Source organism: Wyeomyia smithii, chromosome 1 (assembly GCF_029784165.1).
Source record: "Wyeomyia smithii strain HCP4-BCI-WySm-NY-G18 chromosome 1, ASM2978416v1, whole genome shotgun sequence".
Classification (NCBI taxonomy): domain Eukaryota; kingdom Metazoa; phylum Arthropoda; class Insecta; order Diptera; family Culicidae; genus Wyeomyia; species Wyeomyia smithii.
Window position 1 is genome coordinate 13,300,054 of NC_073694.1, and position 19,983 is coordinate 13,320,036.

Consider the following 19,983-nt stretch of genomic DNA (forward strand, 5'->3'; position numbering starts at 1 on the left):
CACTTTTTTCTCATTTTCTCGACCAGTGTAATTTCATATAATTTTGAACTTCTAAACTCACAACTTTCAAATACATATTTGTAAATTTTGAACCGTTCTACCGATTTCGAAACTTTTGCGATCAAATTGAGGGTAGAAAATGGGCCTTTCAAAAAAAAATATAAAACTTTACCTAAAATAACAATAATCAGGCGAAAATTTTGATACAAACTGTTTTTTGCCGTTTTGGAGGATTTGAGGCCCAGGAAACTATATCGTTAGATTTTTTTCAGCGAATTTTACAAAAGCTGTCATATTTTTTGGGAGATAAATTCTTGTTGATCCCTAACCACCGTGCGTCTCCATTGAGAAAAGCTACTGCATTGCTTTTTTATGGAGACGCACGGTGGTTAACGGTGGTTAAACTAAAAGTTTAAAAAATTCTTAAACCGTACCTGACAGCTCGTGTAAAATTTTCTGGAAAATAAAAAAAAAGTAGACAATAAGGTCTACTGGCTCCCAAACCCACAGACACGGCTCCGTTCTTAGCGCGTCTTTGCAGTATACTTCTTAGTTTACAACGATATTTTCATTGGACCACCTCATCACCGAGTTATTTATTTTCCAAAACCTTCGTAATCCTATGCTTATGTCAGAGATTCTGTGACGTTGGGTTGAAAATTATACCTTCATAAAGCAGGTTCATAAATCGACAATAAATTACCCTGAATCAGGGAATGAATTACACGAGGAATGTGTTTTATCATCACAAAAGCCTCAATCATATCAAACGGTTTCGGTCAAGTGTAATAAACAATTCAATGGGCCACTATAACGCACTTCAACAGTTTCAGGAGTTTGTCTACGTGAAAATTGCGTCAATGATATATAAAACATCATTTAATTGATTTTTCAATTGGAATCTCTTCGACAAAAATGTAAGCAAGCCATGACTAACGGTAATTTTCTACAGACAAATTTAAGTGCATCTTCATTGGTAGGCTATTTATGTTGTCAGTTTTATTTTTTGTCGTTGAAACGGTTTCTAAATTTTACTACACTCGATATATTTAGTGCTTCGTGTGCAGTAAATCTATTCCATCAAAATAACAGTTGTTACATAAAAGGTCTGGCAGACGTACCCTTTAATACCAAGCGCCCCGCAAAAGGTCGGAATCGTAAAGTTTTCACATGCCCGTTCAAAACAAGGAAATTGTTTTTTAACTAATAACAAAAAAAAAAACGCGAGCAGATTACGGTCTGCAAAACAATTCCCTTCCGTTGGCGCCAAGCCGCTGTCGAACATCACGCGGAACGTGAGTGCGGGTTCTGCGGGCGGACATGCCATACACGATCACCCGTGTTCCGACATGATGTATCGGTACGAACGGCGCAAGTGGTTTCATTTTTATTTTACACTTTCCTGTTGTATTGTTTTTTTTTTCATTCCATTCCCGTCGATCGCATCATACAATGCAGTTGCTTCTTCTGACATACGTGTGTGTGTCTGCGGATCAATCGCTTACGGGGTGCCCGTGTTATGGAACACCCAACGCCGCACCACCCGGGGCCTACCCTCGTTACCTACATTTCTCATATAACAAACCGCGTGCACCCAATGACCAATTACGGAGAGGCTCATTATCGCGCAGAAAGTCGTTATGCAATAATAGCTAACGATTTCTGGCAGTTGCGGAACTTGGCCAAGTCTGGACCGCAAGCCAGCAGGCAACACAACAACGCGTTGCCCAATGATTGCGCCAATTGACGTCGATCGTGGGGCGGGGTAACGCGAAAAAAGCTGTTCCATGAACGACAAAAACGCGCACCGCCACGGCAATATGTACGTACGTACGGTCATGATTGATACTTACGACAGTGATTGAATTCGTCCTCGCCCTTCTCGCAGTCCTTCTGATAGTTACACACCGATGTCTGGGGGATACACTTCCCCTCCGAACATCGAAACGTCCCCGAAGGACATGGCACGTCGGTTTCATTCCTAAATATACTTCCACCTGCAAGAAGGACAGAAAGAGAGAAAGATAGCTCATTAGTTGACAGTAAAAGTATCGAAACTATCGTAGCAGGCATTGGCAGTCTGTGTAATACATGTGCGTCATACCCCTAAACAGGTCTCTCATTCCTCTCATTATTCACATTTCAATCTCATTTTGATAATCGTAACCAGATGATGACGAATCTACCAAATCGGGCACGAATGGAATCATTTATAATAACAAGATCAGTTTATTTGTTTCATTTGTCTTCGAAACAAGCGCATTTACGAAAAAAATCTTGTAGGATCTTGCGCGAAGCTATGACTCTAAACTAACCAGCCAACGTTTCGTCCCTGTTCAAAGACATCCTCGAGAAACGGCGTTTCTTTTATTCACAAACGTATCAATTGCTTTCATACTAACTAAGTTTTGCTGGAGACTGCAGTCTCGTAAAAGATGACTGTAAAAGCTGGGGAACGAAAACAACCTAGAAAACTGATAAAATTCCAACGCCTTCGTAGCTGGCAGCCACCCAATCGAACTAATTGCTTAATTAAATCACTTGGTAAACAAAGCGCTCTCTTGTGCACCGTTGCTAATCGCGAATCGCGATCCGGTCCGCGCGCCTTGGCTCGACGTTGAAATGCAAAACGCGTAAACATCGCCGAGCGCACCCGAGCAGTGAGCAAATTTTTCTTTCCAAAATCTGACACTTTTCTCCGTTGGAAATTCTCACGCATAAGTCATGTAACCATTTTCTACTAAGTAGGCGACAAGGGGCTTTCCGGTTTGTGTTTTCGGTTTTTCAATCCCAGGCAGAAAAAAAACCAAAGAACTGATCATCGGACCGAGAAAGTTTTCCCACGTAGATGATGATCGCGATTGGGCAATGCGTGGAAGAGTAAATCTGCGGACAACACCAATACCGAACAACCGAACAACAGCGCAGTATGAGAGATAGAGGGCAATTTATGTCCGTCACTCATCGTCGATGTTTGTTGCCATTGTTATGACGTTGTTTTCATGCTCCAGCGTCGGAACTATGCTGAACTGCTTGCTCCTACACCGCCGTTTGCTTTACCTATCATAAAACGCGTCTCGACTGTCGACTACTACGATGGCGCACGGTGCACAATACATAGAATCTATAATGATCGATCTGCACGCTAGTTATCTATGTATGTATTCAGCAACATGGGCGCCACTCTAGCGACGCAAAAGAGTGCATTGACCGTTGTTAGCCGATGATTGCCGTTGGCTGCTACCAAAAGGGAAAAACACAACAGCGAGCGGCTCTCACGAATGGCCTAATCTGCGAGCCCTTTTCTGGCATGTTGTGCTACTGTAGGCTACTTGGATGTTATGCTGTTGTTGGTGAGTTGACGTACAAATTGGACGCAGTTTCGAAAGTCATCGAAGCAAACATACTGATATTAGGCGTCTTTATATCAGGGACATGACAGCTTGATCAAGAATCAAAGAGGTTAAAAATGGGAAAATGGGTGGCATAGTTCTACCAATAACATTGGTCGTTAGAAGAGAAAAAAAGTAGCCCAAATGCCTAAATAAGTTACTCTAAAATGTTTTTTAACCATTTCTGTAAATTTTGGAGACCCTAGTGCAGAAGTGTGTCAAAATACCGTACAGAAAATGCTCACTGGGTTCGTCACTTCTACGTTGGCTTACGAAAAAACTCATTTAAGTCTCTGAAAAAGTTATCTTTGCAAGGGGCACCAACATTCACATGAATGGTAATGATCATTTTTCTCCAGTTTGAGCTCTAGGGTAAAGCCTGTGTTTACCAATGTTATTCAGAGGCTACTAAATTATGCATAGTCGCCATGCAACTATGGCCCACAGAAACCATGATGAGTAAAACATGGGTATGAGTAGAACACCAGAAAAGCAAATGTTTCAATTTTCAGTGTTTTACTTGTGATCTTGTATTTTAGAAGCACAATTATTGATAGCATGATATGGAGCACTGTCGTATTTACAATTTAAATATATCTAAATGATATATTTAACATTGCAAAAATATGTGTGGCAGTGGTTGTTTATAAACGAACTTTTTCTATTGGCGATGACACAAGTAAACAGATTTTTAAAGCTGTTGGCATCTACGCGAATGAGGATATGAGAATATATAGTTGTCAAGTTAAGTGTGATGGCAAAAGCAAAAATATTTCCTTACTTTTTTCAAGCAAAAACTAGGCAAATATCATCAGAGTCATCAACGTCAATACATCAAGACAAAAGAAGGCTAGTTATTCTAGAACTGTCATTTTGAGGTGACGTCCTGTAAATCGTTGAAATAAACAAATCATGGCTACTGTGATGAAAATGACTAATTCACAATGTAATTGTCACTAAAATGGAATGTTGATCACATTGATTGCAATACATTATCTGTGCTGTTAAGCGATATTCGACGCAGAAGCTGGAAGTAAGCGTAGGGAACTGGAAAAAAAATGAAGTGAAGTGAGATTAACAGTGAAATGAAATTGAGAGTAAGACAAATGAAATGAGATTGCTTCCCAGCTCAAAATTTTCTAAGTCCCAGAGCGTTGTTTTTTTTCTGTTTTTTAGATAACACCAGATCTTGACGTTTTCTACATTTCTATGACATTTACACAACAACAATATCACACGCTTAGCCTTGGGGCTAATGCGGTCTCGATCAACTAGATTAGTTGAGAGAATTCGTTATCGATATTGTTTTCGGCACATTTTGCATGTGTAGGATAAGAACAACGATACACCGGGCCCCAGTGCTGAGTCGAGAAAATTACCAGCTCGAAAAGATCCTCGACTCGATCGGGAATCGAACCCGATATCACATCGTGTGGGAGAGCTAGCCGACCGACATCGCTAACCACAGAGCCACGGGGACCACATGACATTTGGCATCAAGAAAAATAAATGTTTTTTTTTTTCGGTATCGAAAATTTCATGAACTACTGTGCATTTTTTTCACCAGGCAAAAAGCTGAAACTTTGATCGCTTTGAGGCACGGATCAAATTCTGATTTGTTTTCTCACCGAAGAATAAATGCAATATTTACCATCAGTTCACAAATCAATCGATTTATAGAGTGGCGACACTGTCAAAATTAGAATAAAAATGATCTGTCAGTGTCATTCCAATTGAGCAAACAACCTATTAAACACGTGTGGGGAAAAGAGAAAGGATGTTCAGTGTTACCAGCGTTACTTTGAATGACATGGCGCCACTTTAGTTATATATATATATAGGCACTCTAGTTCGTTCCATTGCATACAGTCGATTAGCATCCTCAACCGCATAAACATAGCTAAAGTAACACCGCGTATGCGATATCACAGTAACGCTACCTGTCAACATTTTCACTATCAACTGAGTGGAGCTGAACTTGATTCTCTTGTTCGTGCTGAAACCCATATTCGCAGTTTTCAGTTTCAACTGAGAACCGATCACTGACAGTTAAGTATTTCACCCCTGGTCGCGTTAGAAAGGTTTAATATTGTTTTTGACATGTTCGTGAACGAATGTTTACGGGTATATAGGCGGAATTTTCCTCTAGCTGTAAAAAAGTGATGCAAAATTCGGTTTCGGCGAGTTTGTTTTGGTCGGCAGCGGATGCAGCCATAGCGGATTTAATCAGTTGAGTCTCGATCACGATACAAGTACGCATCGTTTGCATTCGTCTAAAAAAACAAGCCTTTTTAACTGTTTTGATAATTTGTTTTCCACAGGAGCGAAGATTACTCCACTTCTGTAACACCAACGAAGGTCGTCGCTGTGGCTCGCGATTTAAGTGCTGTGTTTTCTCGCCGGTGAGGGTAAGCAAATATATTAGCCACCTCCGGCTAAGTGCCACGGGGCAGTAAGAAAACACCGCCCCGTCGAGGACCAATGCAGCGAAGTCTGTAGCAGGAGCAGCCTGGAAGCAGCCCCAAATGCCGCTAAGAAGATACCGCCGCCGACAGCAAGAAGAAAAAATAAACGGATCAATTTTTGTTTATTTATTTTGCAAGCCACGCCTCAAATTAATACTAGAATTCAATATTTTCCGATTTACAATTCATTTGGAATCAAATGATCGGTATTTAATAATCATATTACGTTTTATTTAATGAAAAGATGAGTGGCAGAATAAGGGAAAAGCCAGAAAAGAATAATCAAAAGAATAAATTTTGCAAATGCAACACTAAGAGAATTTAACGAAAAATAATAATATATTAAAAACAACAGAAAAAATAAACGATATTCAGCACTAATTTAACATTAGCAGAAAAAAAAAACATATTTATTTCCATAGCATTCGCACTTTTCACGGTGGAAACAACAGCACTGTTTGTCCACTCAGCAATGCACACAAGCTTTCATGCAAGCCTTCAAGTGGGAATTTGTGAGGCTTTGCATGAACTTTGTTGTTTACCACTTGACGTTTGTTTTGATTGTCACATCACTAAATTTAGTTTTATTTGCGAGCTATAGAAGGATTGATTGTGCACTTTGCAAAGTACTTCTTAAGCATCAAAAACAGAATTTATTCTATTTCCTTAAAAAATTCAAGAGTTTCATGTGTTTGAGACACTTGAGCCACTAACACGTTATCAGTCGCATTTAATTCTGATCAAGCCAAACTTATATGAATCTTTTTTTTCCTTCGTAGGAGACTGAACCAATGCTACCATTGTTTGATCTACTGTGGTATATTCAAAGTGCGTACGAGCCAGCTCATCACTAATTGGCGAGTTGAAGTTCTTGCTAGATTGCACATTTCTCCCAGTGAAGCAACGCACTCCGTATAAAGTTTATTACCTCACCAGAACTTTCGTTACAAATACCACCAGGTTCTACTTGTCCATTGCCGAAGATACGCATTTTTTCCTGTATTTTTATTATAAAGGCTACATATGTCTTCGCCTCCAGTTGAACCAGCTTATAAAGTGGAAAACGTGAAGTATTGCATCAAAGGCTTACGAGTGAGTACTTTTTATAAATCCACAAATCAATGCACTGGCCAATCTGGATTTTACCCACCTTAGAGTGGATGATTCAGTCGTATTGGGCCACCAAATATCGTGCCTTCCAATTGCTATTTCCATTAAGCAGTGAAATGCCTTATCAGATGCTCCCTCAATTCCTTGACCTGAAAATTTCCTTGACCTGAATGGATTTTTTGATTTTATCCATGTGAGCAATTCAAAAAAAAAAAAAAAGAGCAACCAACCAACCATCGACCATTTCAGAAGACTTTGTACAGATATTTCTATGGGTTAAAGATATCATTCTGTGTTTTTTGACGTGGGACTACGTCTTACCGCACTATATCGGGATACGTTCTGCGGAAACTAAAACCAAAGTGTGACGTCGGAAACCAAAGTGTAACGTCGGAGATTTCAAACGGTAATACTGATGTAACCATGATGAGTAGAACATGGTGTAACGGTTTGATCAAACAGTAGGCGCGGGTAGAGGTAGTGTTTTTTGCTTAAGGAGGTTGGAGACGAAGTATCACTATGCAACAGGGAGAAAATTTTCCTTGTTTATTTATGTGTCCTTGCTCAATTGAAAAAGAAACTTCCGAGTTTTCAGTGTTTAAGTTACGAGTAGGTTTCAAGAAGCACTAATATTGATAGCAAAGTATGTAGCATTGTTATATTTACAATATAAATGCATCTTAATGATATATTCAACGATGCGATTTTTTTTCCAGAGGCTGTTTATAAACAAACTTCTTGGCAATCAAACTTGTTTCCAATATGGCCGATTCGCTGCATTTGACATACCGTTACACCATGTCTCTATACATCATGGATGTAACCACATGATGGATCACACAAGTCAATATGTCTTTGGATTGATAAAATGATGGACAATGTTTTGATATTTTAGTTATCATTATCACTTCATTGCCTAACCATGAAAATTGAATAAAAGTTTCAAGGTCGAATTTTTAACGAACAATATACAATATCAATATATATATAATATAATATAAATATATGTGAGCACGCCTAGCACAGACTTCATGAGTAGACACCAATTGTCTGCTGCTGGATATCCTCTACATCAGCAGCAAAAAAAATTGACAGAATCTCCCCGTCCCAATAGGTTAACTAATGTTTGCTTCCCTGAGCCTAGACTATTTTGATGTCTTGAAAGCGAAGGGTTTTCGGGGAGTTCGTAACCACTTTCATCCCTTCATTAGATAGTTTAACGATCTGCTGTGAGAATGTTATTGAAACTGATGTTTCGGAAGAAAAAATACTGGCACAGGCAACAGTACTGTATCGAGCCATGTATGAATAGAGCGCTTTTCACTCGTCGTCTATCAGTGCAGTAGAACTCCATATTCATTTGTGTGCAGCCAAGCCAAGTGAAGACTACATTGTCACTGTCGACGCATAGTGGGGCGTTTTGGGCTAACGCGTAGGTATCGTGTTGTGATCTGGAAGACAATCGAATTGCGTTTGAATTGTCTTCTTCTTTTTTTTTTTCGTACAGAAACAAATATGTGGTGGATGTGGTGCATTGTACAGAGAAAATTCGTTGTTTATTTCCGAGCTCTAAACTCTGGTTTTCTCAGATTTATTTAAATAACTAAATATAGGGTATTAAAAAGACAATAGAAAACCAAAATTCTCCTTGCAAAATGCTTTGGAATCGATGAGTGAGCCATTCTTCACCAGACAATTAAATACAGAAGATAGTTTACTCTCTACTAAATTGAACCTAATTAAAATCTGTGTAAAAGGTTACTTGTTCGTGTATTGAATAAATTCGACTGTATTAGGATAAAAGGTAAAATGAAAATGAAATAGAGTGCCGCAAAAAATCAAAATACAAATCCCCGTTCGATTTTGCCAACACGATAAAAAAATTTCTGCTGCCTAAATCGAATCATGCCAAAAATGAACGGATCTCTATTCATGACTGTTTTTACTTTTTAAGTCCGCATATGGCCTATGACGACCTAGATACTTGATTTGACCACCCGAGTGATTAGAGACATAGTACGGTTTTAAGTACTGAAAATCAAAATACCTTTCTGTTGGAGGATTAAAAAAAAAACAAATAATTAATGATTAAACATAATCGCTCGATTTTGGCACCGAGTCAAAAGTGAAACGTGCTCAAATCAAGTATAGTCTGTAGTCAGTCTGAGGGTGAAGTATAAAACTATTGTAGTCCTACGTTAACTTTGCGGACGTGTCTTGGATACCATCCTCCTACTTTTTTTTGCAGTTTTAGAGGCACTTGCTGCAGAATATAATTCCAAAACTTAATGTCCCGGGTTTTTGCTGACGTAAATCAAACTTTTATCATAACTTAATGATAAAAAATATTTCTAGCATCATTCCGACTCTAAAAATATTTGTAATCATCAATGCCCTTTTTTCCCAAACTAGTCGTAATTAAAAAAAAAATACCAATAACACAAAATGACATCTTTAGCCCATAGGAACATCTGTGCAAAGTTTCAGCCAAATCAGAAATGTCAATTTAAAAAAATCAAAATTGGGGCATTCTTCGTGAAATTATTCATGTGAAACGCGTCCGTGGTTGATTTGTTATTTTTATGAGAAAATTGGAATTTACTAAATAGATTGGCTCTCATATAAACTATTTTTATATTCCGTCTTCCGAATCAAGGTAAGGTTTGTTCCACTCAGTATTTGGCCGCTCCTTTTATTTACAGCAGCGGCTCTAGTTGTCGTACCGAGCAACTAACGACAGCGTTCTGATCTGGAAGGTTTGTTTACTTAGTGGTGAAAATTTCGTTAGGATTGGTACACGCGTTGAAAAGTTATCCAAGATGGAACGCGAGGGATAAAAATGTGCACACCTACGTTGAAAACCCAACACGGTCAGGAGAAATGATCACCAAGGCTCTCAACAGGGTGGTGAAAAATTTTTTTGAATCGAATTCCCTGACTTTCCCTAATGTTCTCTGAAATAAAATATTAATTTTCCTGACATTTTTCAGCATTCGGCACAAAAAAGTGCAATGTAGATTAACGCAACTCTGAAATCTCAGTGGAAAAAGTATTCGATCAGATATGAAGCCGAACGAATGCGGTCCCGAACTAGCCTTTCATGTTGAGAAAATCAGTTTTTGCACTAAAGAGCCGTTCAAAAACGAATCGCGAGTCGGTTGATAAATTTCTCCTGATTATTTTTCAGTTTTCCCTGATCAACCTACCGAAATCCACTGTGAATACCGTGCTCAAACGTTACCGGGACACTTTGACGGTGGATCACGCTAAACAAACCAAACGTAGAAGTGAACCATTGGACCGAAAACTACGAGCGAAGGTCTCCCTCCGTGATTTAGCGAAAAGGTTCAATGTAGCGCATAGTACAGTTCGTCGAATCTGCATGCGTGAAGGATTACAGCCGTATCATACAGCTTTCTACACCAGATCTCACTAAAACAGGCTTGGTCGTGTAACCGTATTAAATAGATTTGTCACTAATGTATCCTAGTTTATTAGTGTTATCTGTATTAACAAACTTTGTTTCAGTGAAAAAACAGATGCGATAAACCTAAAAATTTGTTTTCAACTTGAATAAAAGTTCGGGTCAGGAAGAAAACTTTTGCTATCCGCCAGCGTGTTGTTTGTTTGCAACCAACAAAATATGTATTAGTGAATTCGACCACTAATACTAGCGCAGATAGAAAGGTCTATGCCAGCAAACAACCCAACACGACGCTGAAATAGAACCTGGTTGCCAAAACTCGAGTAAGAAAGCTATACGAGCAAGTCCTGATAGATTTTACCGCCTGTATTTTGGTGGACAATGAAAAAATCGTTCAAACGTTCAACATCAAAATGGACTTTGTACAAATCCCGGGTCGGAAATTTTGCCTTGCTACCCGTGAAGGGAATGCTCTAGGTAGGTTCAAGTTTGTTTTCGCAGATAAATTCGCCCGTAAGTTGGTGATTTGGAAAGGCATCTGTAGCTGTGGCAAGAAGACAAAAGTTTTCATCACTGGAGCGAAGTTCATCATTAATGGACAAGTTTACAAGAGTTTTGCCGTTCATCCAGTCACACGAAAGCCCCGTAAAGTTCTGGCCCGATCCAGCTAGCTGCACTACGCCTGGGATGTATTGGCATGGTACAAGCAGAATAATATTCATGTTATACAGCTTTCCACGAGCGGTAATGGCGGATAGTGCACGCAGCCCATTTTGACGTTTTCTGTAGGTCGGGTAGTTTTCAATCGCAGTAACTGAGTGAAAAACATGAAAATTTTGCAACGTAGCATAGCATCTTTGATAAACAGTTTTGTTCATTTTGATCCACGCATGCGTACGACGAAATTGCAATAACAAAACGCCAATTGTTTGTTGAAGTTGCTATGCTACGTTACAACGTTGAATTCTCGATTTTTTCGTCGAATACCTCCCATCAATTTCTGCACAGTGGCAACTTCAACCGTATCGGCTATTTTTTCCACCACTTCGCCATATCAGATGATGCCACTTTTTCAATTTACGCTTGACTATTGCCCAATATCTTTCGAAGGGAAAAAATTGTGGGCAGTTTGGTGGATTAATCTTTTTTTCAATCCAGCTTTCCACAAGCGGTAAAGGCGGACAGTGCACAAAATTTTCAATCGCAGTAACGGAGTAGAAAATATAATTACGTCGTAACGTAGCCTGGCAACTTCAACAAACAATGGGCGTTTTGTTATTTAAATTTCGCCGTGCACATGCGCGGATCTAAATAAACAAGGTGTTTTTTGAAGATGGTATGCTACGTTGCAAAATTTTCATGTTTTCACTCCGTTACTGCGATTGAAAACTACCCGACCTATAGGAAACGTCAAAATGGGCTGCGTGCACTGTCCGCCATTACCGCTCGTGGAAAGCTGGATAGAACTTTTTACTTTTACTCTATGGCTCGTGAGGGTCACATGGTATTTTGAGCAATTTTTAGGGAAAGAAAAGGATTTGTGAATACTCGCAATGCTCTTTCTTAACTTTCAAAACCTTGTTGGCTCATTTGGCTTGGATACCACCATCAAGTCTTGAAAATATCGTTTCCGCGCATTATTCAATACGGCAACAACGGGCCTCGTTCAGCAGCCAAGCAAAGTTTTTTTCATCACTAGCGGACCACTTTTTATTTTAATCACTAAATAAAACACTCACTACACCAAGAATACTCTAATCTTTTAAATGTTCACCTCAAATTTCCAAAAACAAGCTTGAATTAGCAGAAATATATGAGATGAATTTCTACAAATCCTAAATTTCAACTATATGTATTTTCACTGCCTTGAAGAAAATCAAAAGTTGCCCAATCAGTTTCTGCTAATACGAAAAAATCATACTGTAAATGTTGAATTATTCCGACATAATTGACATAAATGGACAGCACTGCAGTAGTTACCTAGGTTACCAATTTTGCACGTAAACAAATACACCGGATATCTAGGTAACCTACTACGACAGGCTGCGCCTCGGTTCATTCGTGATAATGTGATTCATTCATGTTTAACAGTGTGATAAATATGGGGGCGTCGTGAGATGAATAATTGAGCAGTGATTTAGGTTTTGAGATGGATATGGAAGCTTTGTGAAAAATGGTTTGTGTTACAAAATTCACAATAATTCTAGCTAAGTTTACTAAATAAACAATGCTGAACGATTCCATAAAAGCACGTAAGCGTATTTTGTTTATATGTTCAATGATTTCGTGAAAATTTGGTGTTTAATCCGTGCATTCTTCGTGAATATCGGCTTAATGAGATTAATAATGGGGCAGTTCCCCTATTTGCAGATGAATAAATTGATTATTTACTTTTGAAGCAGATGGTAGAATTTAATGAAATTTTTTTATTCTTTTGATATTTGAAAACTAACTTTGTTTCTTGTTTCTTGAAAAAAAAAACTTTTTTTGGTGTCGTAAAAAAATTAATTTGTTCACATGATACTCAATTCACCTAATTGTTGAACAATCGCTTTTGCCCCACCGCACTGGACTGCCGAAGGGCGAGGGCAAACTTTCCTTGTACTACATCGCGTTTGGTCGCACTGCGCATCTACCGCCGATGTTGGCTTGTCTTAATTAGTCGCACTCCGTTCCGTACATACGTACGGCGGTGGCTTCGAAATGCGGATGTTATAGGCTGTAAGCTACTTCTGCTAATGGATGTGTGTATCAACTTAAGTAGTAACCGTAGCAAGAAGTTGAAAGGAAGGAACAAAAAACTACTTACAAGCACCGCAACGGATTCGTGAAAAGCGCACTCCGACTGTGTTTACTGTGATGTATTGCTTGCTACGCTGCAGCTATTGTTGTTAATAGAGCGAAATGTCAAATCGGCCTGCTGTTATCGATATCGAAACCAGGGGGCTGCCGGTACGATAATTCGTTCGTGTCCATCCGAACGCTTGTGGGAAGTTTTTCGCCACTAATTCGCGACTGTTCGATTGCAATGGTTGAAAACACTTGCAAAGCTCCCGCGGAAGTGTGATAGCTAATTACTTCGCGAACGGGAAAGTGCCTATCGATGATTGTTCGTGCCATCCTCTCTGAATTCGTTTCATATGTTGTCTATCACGGGAGGGACCAAATAAACCATTCGAATACAGTTCGACCGAGGCTATTTAAACTTTCATTACAGTAATCTCAACTTCCGTGGAATTACCACGATTAAATTGAAATTAACCCGCATCGTACTCGCACCACGTTTGCCGGCAAACCGGTCGAAAACGCTACTTCCCATCGTCATGCGAGTGTCCAATTCAGGCAATTTGTGGTTAATGATTTTAACCTATGACTGGTTCTACCGACTGCGTCGGGGCTTTTCTCTTGTTGTTTCGTATTCTCCTATTCACGCAGTATAGGCTAAATTGAAGAAAGCAACGGTGACGCCGCGGTCATGGGACGGTGGCCACTGTGAGTCCGCAGACCAATTAGAGCCTGCTACTTTTCACTGTGCGTTCAGTTGCGTACGTACAACATACGTAGCTTTTAAGGTTATTACGTCAGCGAAAACGTTTCTCGAAACAGTGTTAACAAGTTCGAAATGCTGTGTACTACTTTTTCTAATGACGGCGGTGCCATTAAATATTCACACAGCTCAAGTACAGTTGGAGAGCTGTTAGATAACGTCCGACAATGGTCTCAGATTGTTTGTCTGCCGTAGGCAAATAATGAAAACGATTTGAAATTAAAGAAGCAGAAAAAAATATCTCGGTCCGGGAGGTTCTGACTAATGCCTGCTGGCTGCCCGCGCTCCAGACGTTCGGATTGACATTGACATACGCGACCGAGGTAAATTCAATTAGGCTCAATTATGCATCGACCGAACGATTCGTAGCGGAGCACAGCACCACGATGATATGTGCCAGCAATCCCGCAGTTCCTAGGTATGCGTAGCGGTTCGGGAATCGATAATCGAAGGTCTCCACAAGCTACAGACTTTTACTGTTTCCGGGGTCTGTTGTTTTTTTTTTGTCTGATGCATCACACTGCACTGTCGAGGACGTGAGTGCAATTTTGAGCCGGGTGAGCTCACGATTCTCTACCCAGCAGAAGATTTACACGTCAAATGGATCGGTAAATTGACAACGTGCTCGTCAGCGGAATACGGTCGAAGGTCTTCCTCGAGTGATTGTTCGCCGAAGACTTGCTCATTTGTAAACAGAATTGATTCGCATGAAACACCATTTGTAGGTTCTGATTTGTTTGCAATTACCTGCAAACGAACTAGTGTTATTGAGTTTTTGATTTGATTTACACTTGATGAAATATGCAGATTTTTATAGTGATGAGAATTAAGTCCATTAAGCGCCTGCCGAAGTGCATTCAATATATTTTCAAACATTTGGATGCTCGCGGGAATAAAAGGTAATCATCGTACGTTGTCGTAATGAGCTAACTTTGCGCGCAATACTGTCGGATTCAGTCACTTACCACGGTGACTTTATCCTTTATTTCCGTCGCAGTCGCGGAGACGCAGAGGTAAACTCGGTCTCTGACAGCAAAGACTGTTACACTCTCGCCCTTATAACTTCCTTTTTTCCAAACGATCGATCACGGAGAAGCAACTACGAAATGTGCGGTTGTCAAGCTCAAAACTATGTCAATCGTAGAAAGAGATATTAAACTCTATTAACATGTTTTGTTCATAATTGAGAATAGCAATAAACGGTATGATTTACCGGATACTTTTTCCTGGATTAGTGTCATTATTGGTACTAAAACTTAGACGAAATATGAGTAAAATTTATAAATCCAAAAATTACTGCGATACGAAGGAGACACTAAACTTTTTTCTTCAAAAAAAATGTTGGTTTTTGTAGATTTCATTGCTTTTTCAGTTTTCTAACCTCGTAATAGCGATCAGTTAGTCTGTCCTGAATTTTTATTGAATCCTTAAATCAATTTTGCATTAAAATTCTGTTTCAACATCGGACAGATTCAAGGTTTCTAGATAAAAGTATTATAATAAAATTTTCGTACCTAATTTGTCGGTAGTTTTTCCGTTTTTGGTCCAACAGACTTCGAAACAAGACTTTTGAAATAAAATGTCCTGCTCAGATCGAGCCGCTGACACCCGAGGCGAACAAAAAAAAATCGATCTAAAATTCTGTCTATTTCTAGCTAAGATCAACCGCTACTACTCCGACTAGTACTCTTAACCCATCGCCCCCATGTGTGCAGTCTCGGTGCAACGGAGACACTTTTTCGCTGTCACGGTAATCTTGCGAGTTGTAGGGCAATTTAGAGATAACTTTCGTCGCTGTTTAGTTTCTTTTTTTTTGCGTCCCTGCATCCCCAGCCTGCTTGGATGCTTAGAAACTCGATGACGGTGATGCTGATAGCCGCTGGGTAAACATACCCAGATAACAACACACAGCTTTGGACCTTGGTAGCAGTGTGAAACGCTTGCATCATCGTCATCATCAGTTTTTTTTTTGTTTCAACAATTTATTTTCATTTAAATTGTCAACGCTCGACGGTTTCTTAGAAGTAACGACAGACCTGTTCTGAGCGCTTCTTAATTAGATGATTAATTCAGTTCATTATATCCTATCGCTGGCACGATCTGCGAAGCGTGGTTGGATCTCGGGGAAAATATTCTAGTATGCCCTAAGAATCCAATTCGGACCGTGAATCATGATTGCGAGCCCACCAAAACCACCATTAACATGGAAACTAGATAGCAAAACACAACAGCGGCAAAGTACCGAACGCCGGCACCCACCACCAACAAAAGAGAGAGAGAAAGGGAAATCATCGTTACGGGATGGAAAAACGAGCAGAAAAGCGCGAAAAACTGCGATTGAACGAAAAGCTAATCTCGCCCCCTAGCGACTCGTCGGTACAGAAGAAAGAAGTGTTAAGTCTGCATCGCCAGTCCACACAAAGTACCCAAAAGAAGAGAAGCGGAAAGGCAGTGGAAAAAGGCGAATTATGCACACAGCCGACCGACCGACAGAGACAGGCAAAACGAAGAAGAAATAAGGTTATATTGATTGTGCAGTTTACAAACTTTCACTCGCTCTTGTCATTAGCGCATTCACGCAAATGAGGTGGAGTGCGGATCGAAAGAAAGAAAGAAAGAAATAAAGCACAAAAGGAAAAGGAGAATGGAGTGGCTCGGCTTTCCAGCCGAAGTAGAAGCGAGGTAGAGGCGATTGAACGACGGTTGAAATCTGTACCGGCCGGGCCGGGCCGCACGATCGATGTTCCGCGGTAAGATTCTTCATTTATTAATTGCGGACTCTTTACATCTCATAATCGCGATTAATTTTTTTCAATGAAGTGAGAAAAAACTAAGTACAGTGAATGCTTTGCTATGCATTCACCGTACTTATTTTTTTGCTTTGTTTTATGCACTCTGGCTGGGAGTTATGGACTCGAGGACTTTTCACGAATTTTTAATATAGCACCGAACAACTGATGACACTTGTAGCCAATCACTTTCAAACCAGTAAAAAATTAAACCATCCACAAAATTCATCGAAATTTGATATCGGAAGATAGAAAACTACCTATTTTTAAAGGGAAATTGACAAGTTACTCACAGCTTATTGTTGTTTTGACGTTGTCAACGCAACGCAACAGTTTGTCCATAAATAGGAATGGGGAGTTGTTTATATTTCCATTGATGAGAATATGTTGAGAATACAGCTGTTTCAACAAAGTGTGATTATTCCGCTTAAAGAAAAAAAATAATAAGTAGTATTTCATTTGATTTTCGTTATAGGATTCGTGTTTGTTTCAGAGATGACTGAGGACTGAGTTGGATGCTTGAAATGACTCCAGATTTTGCTACACAAAAGAGCGCGAAGGACCATCTACAAGCGGATAACTTTGTGCTTCAAAACACAAACAAACGAAGATTTATTGAAATAATGGTTGCCCATTGGCATTGAAAACTGTCGGAAAACAATAAAAACAATTGGAATATCAGTTATTCAGTAATTCTTAAGGCCCAAAACAATTCGAAATGCAGCCTAAAATAATGCAAGAAAGTATATGATTCCGAATTGAGCTTAGCATGACTAAGAACGCTTCTAACGGACAAAGAATGAAGATCATAAAATTAGTTAAGGACAACGGATTAATGTTCCCGAAAGCTCAAAAAGAAATGATCCTCAGTCAAGCACAGAATGGCAAAAAACTGCTTCTACAGACCAGAAAAGTCTAAAGGAGAAAATGATCTCAAATTGGTCTCAGAGTTGTGGACACACTTCTAAGGACCATAAAGAAAATGTTCCCACATTGAAACTCAGAATAGCGAAAAACGCTTTTCAAAGTTAGAAAATAATAAACAAAAAGTAAATTATCACAAAATGATCTCACAATAGGGAAATAACGTTAAATAAGTCTTGAAAAAGTGCAAAAATTGCATGATCCAAAATTGGGCTCAGAATGCCTAAAACGCTGCCAAAGGCTGGAAAAGATATGCATCTCGAATTGAGCTCAGAGTGAATCAAAGAATCAATGGAAATTATCACAAAAAAATCTCAGAATAGAGAATTAACGCTTATATAGTCCTGAACAGTCTTGTAAACGGTCAACACTTTTATTTCATTTCGATTCGTTAGTGTGCGTCGCAGCAGGCTTTCGCTCGTTTATGTAGAACGACCATCGGCTCTCGTACAAAACACATACGGTCAATTGACATTCGCGCATCGAAGAGATGCACACTGTCATTAGTTTGGCGATGCTATTTTGTTATATTTTTGTCAACTCAATCCTATTTGTAATGAAAAATATTATTACAAGATCAATGACATAAGTAGTTTCTAAAACCTCAGCACACTACGTGCGAAATTTTTGTTTCCAGAAAAACTGTCAAAAAACATCTAGCGAGTCGTACCAACGTAAGGAGAAAAAGAAGACTATTACAGCAATGAATAATTGTTCTACCGTGACCATTTATGAGCCTGGTCCTGAAAACTCTAACAATGGAATGATCCTTAATTGGGCTCAGAATGAATAAAAACAGGGAAAGGACCTTGAATTGCATTCAGATTTTATATTTACCCCAATAACCTCACTAATAATAACAGCTAAAGTTAACACAAAACACACTTTGTTTGCATCGTGAGACACATTAAAATTAAAAACATGGTAACAGCTATTAAGGTGAAACGGTGTTGCTGTGGAGAAGTAAACATAAAATAGCCTTTTCACAAGGAACGCAATAACTATTTTCAAGTTTTGGGCTTTTGGAAATTCGACGTGTTGGCTCGAAATCGACCATTTGTGACTTTAACACCGTTTCACCTGAAACACACGAGACATGTTACGCATTGGTTCATTGCAGCCACAATCAGTCCTTGCGATTGTCAGGAACAGGTGCGATCGGCTGTCAATATTGCCCAGAAGAAGGTCACCTATGAAGCACGCTTTAGCCAAGTTACGTCTATCCTCCAAAAGTTCTAACCTTAAGAGCAAACAACGACTTTCGTAGTAGGATAGGTAGCGTGGACTTGCCCATCTGAGTTGGCGTAGACACAAATTTGCAATGAACAGACTCAAATAGATTCTTCCCATCTAGTTTACAGGGTGTCCATACCATCACAGACACATGTTCCAATAATGGCCGAACAATGGCACAGTATAAAGCATTCAGGCAGTAGACGATTTTAAATTTCTGGGCAAAACGAAACAGGAACCCCAGCTGCGACGAGGCTAGGACATTCAACGACATTCGGTGGAGTTGACAACAGTCAGCGAAGGCTCCCAATTGCTGTTGCAATACGTCCTTTAGTTATTTTATCGTGTAAAACAACTTCAAGTTATCGGTATAGAGTAGTAGAATAAGGTTGATACTTTCATGTACAGCAAAAATAGAAATGGTCCACGATGACTTCCCTGAGGAACGCTGCAACAAACGGGAATGGGTGAGGAAATGTGGTCACCGATTTTGATGGATGTTGTCAAATTTGCCTATAGCAATCTGATCTGATGATGCATTTTATTAAACACCGCAGATAATTCGGCCTAAATAGCATCAACTTGCCATTTTCTAGTTGACGAATTACAAACGATGTGAAGCAGGTTAAGTTCGTATTGTTCATATCTCTGAGCCAGCAAGCGAAGCACTGTCTGCTTAGAGGTAACACACAACGCCGTGATAACTCGAGACGATTCGCTCACAGCCTTTTTTGAAGACTGGGAACAGAAAGAAGAAAAACCCCTGTATTTTACTAAGGTCACGTTCTTAAAACACTTATGGAGGCTAGAAAGAGCAAAAAAAAAAAACAAATGGAGCTCCCAATGGCGAAACAACGTTTATTTGAGCCTAAAAGAGTAATAACACATTTCTAATGTTCAAAAACGTGAAAAGAAAAAAATGATACAAATATGACATTTTTTAACCGTAGAATAATATGTATTTTCCATATTTCATCAATTTCTCCATGGTTTATTATCCAGCTTTCCACGAACGGTAATGGCGGACAGTGCACGCAGCCCATTTTGACGTTTTCTGTAGGTCAGGGAGTTTTCAATCGCAGTAATGGAGTAGAAAATT

At 39.4% G+C, this 19,983-nt stretch overlaps 1 protein-coding gene across 4 annotated transcripts in view; it reads right to left on the reverse strand.

Annotated features, from left to right (window-relative positions):
• Nucleotides 1–19,983, reverse strand: part of LOC129726669 (low-density lipoprotein receptor-related protein 2) — a 146,170-nt gene that overhangs the window by 52,281 nt on the left and 73,906 nt on the right. For all 4 annotated transcript variants that reach the window (XM_055683649.1, XM_055683634.1, XM_055683659.1 and 1 more), the window contains exon 3: nt 1,854–1,997. In XM_055683649.1, coding sequence (XP_055539624.1) covers nt 1,854–1,997 — 144 coding nt within the window. The remainder of the gene's footprint in view (nt 1–1,853; nt 1,998–19,983) is intronic.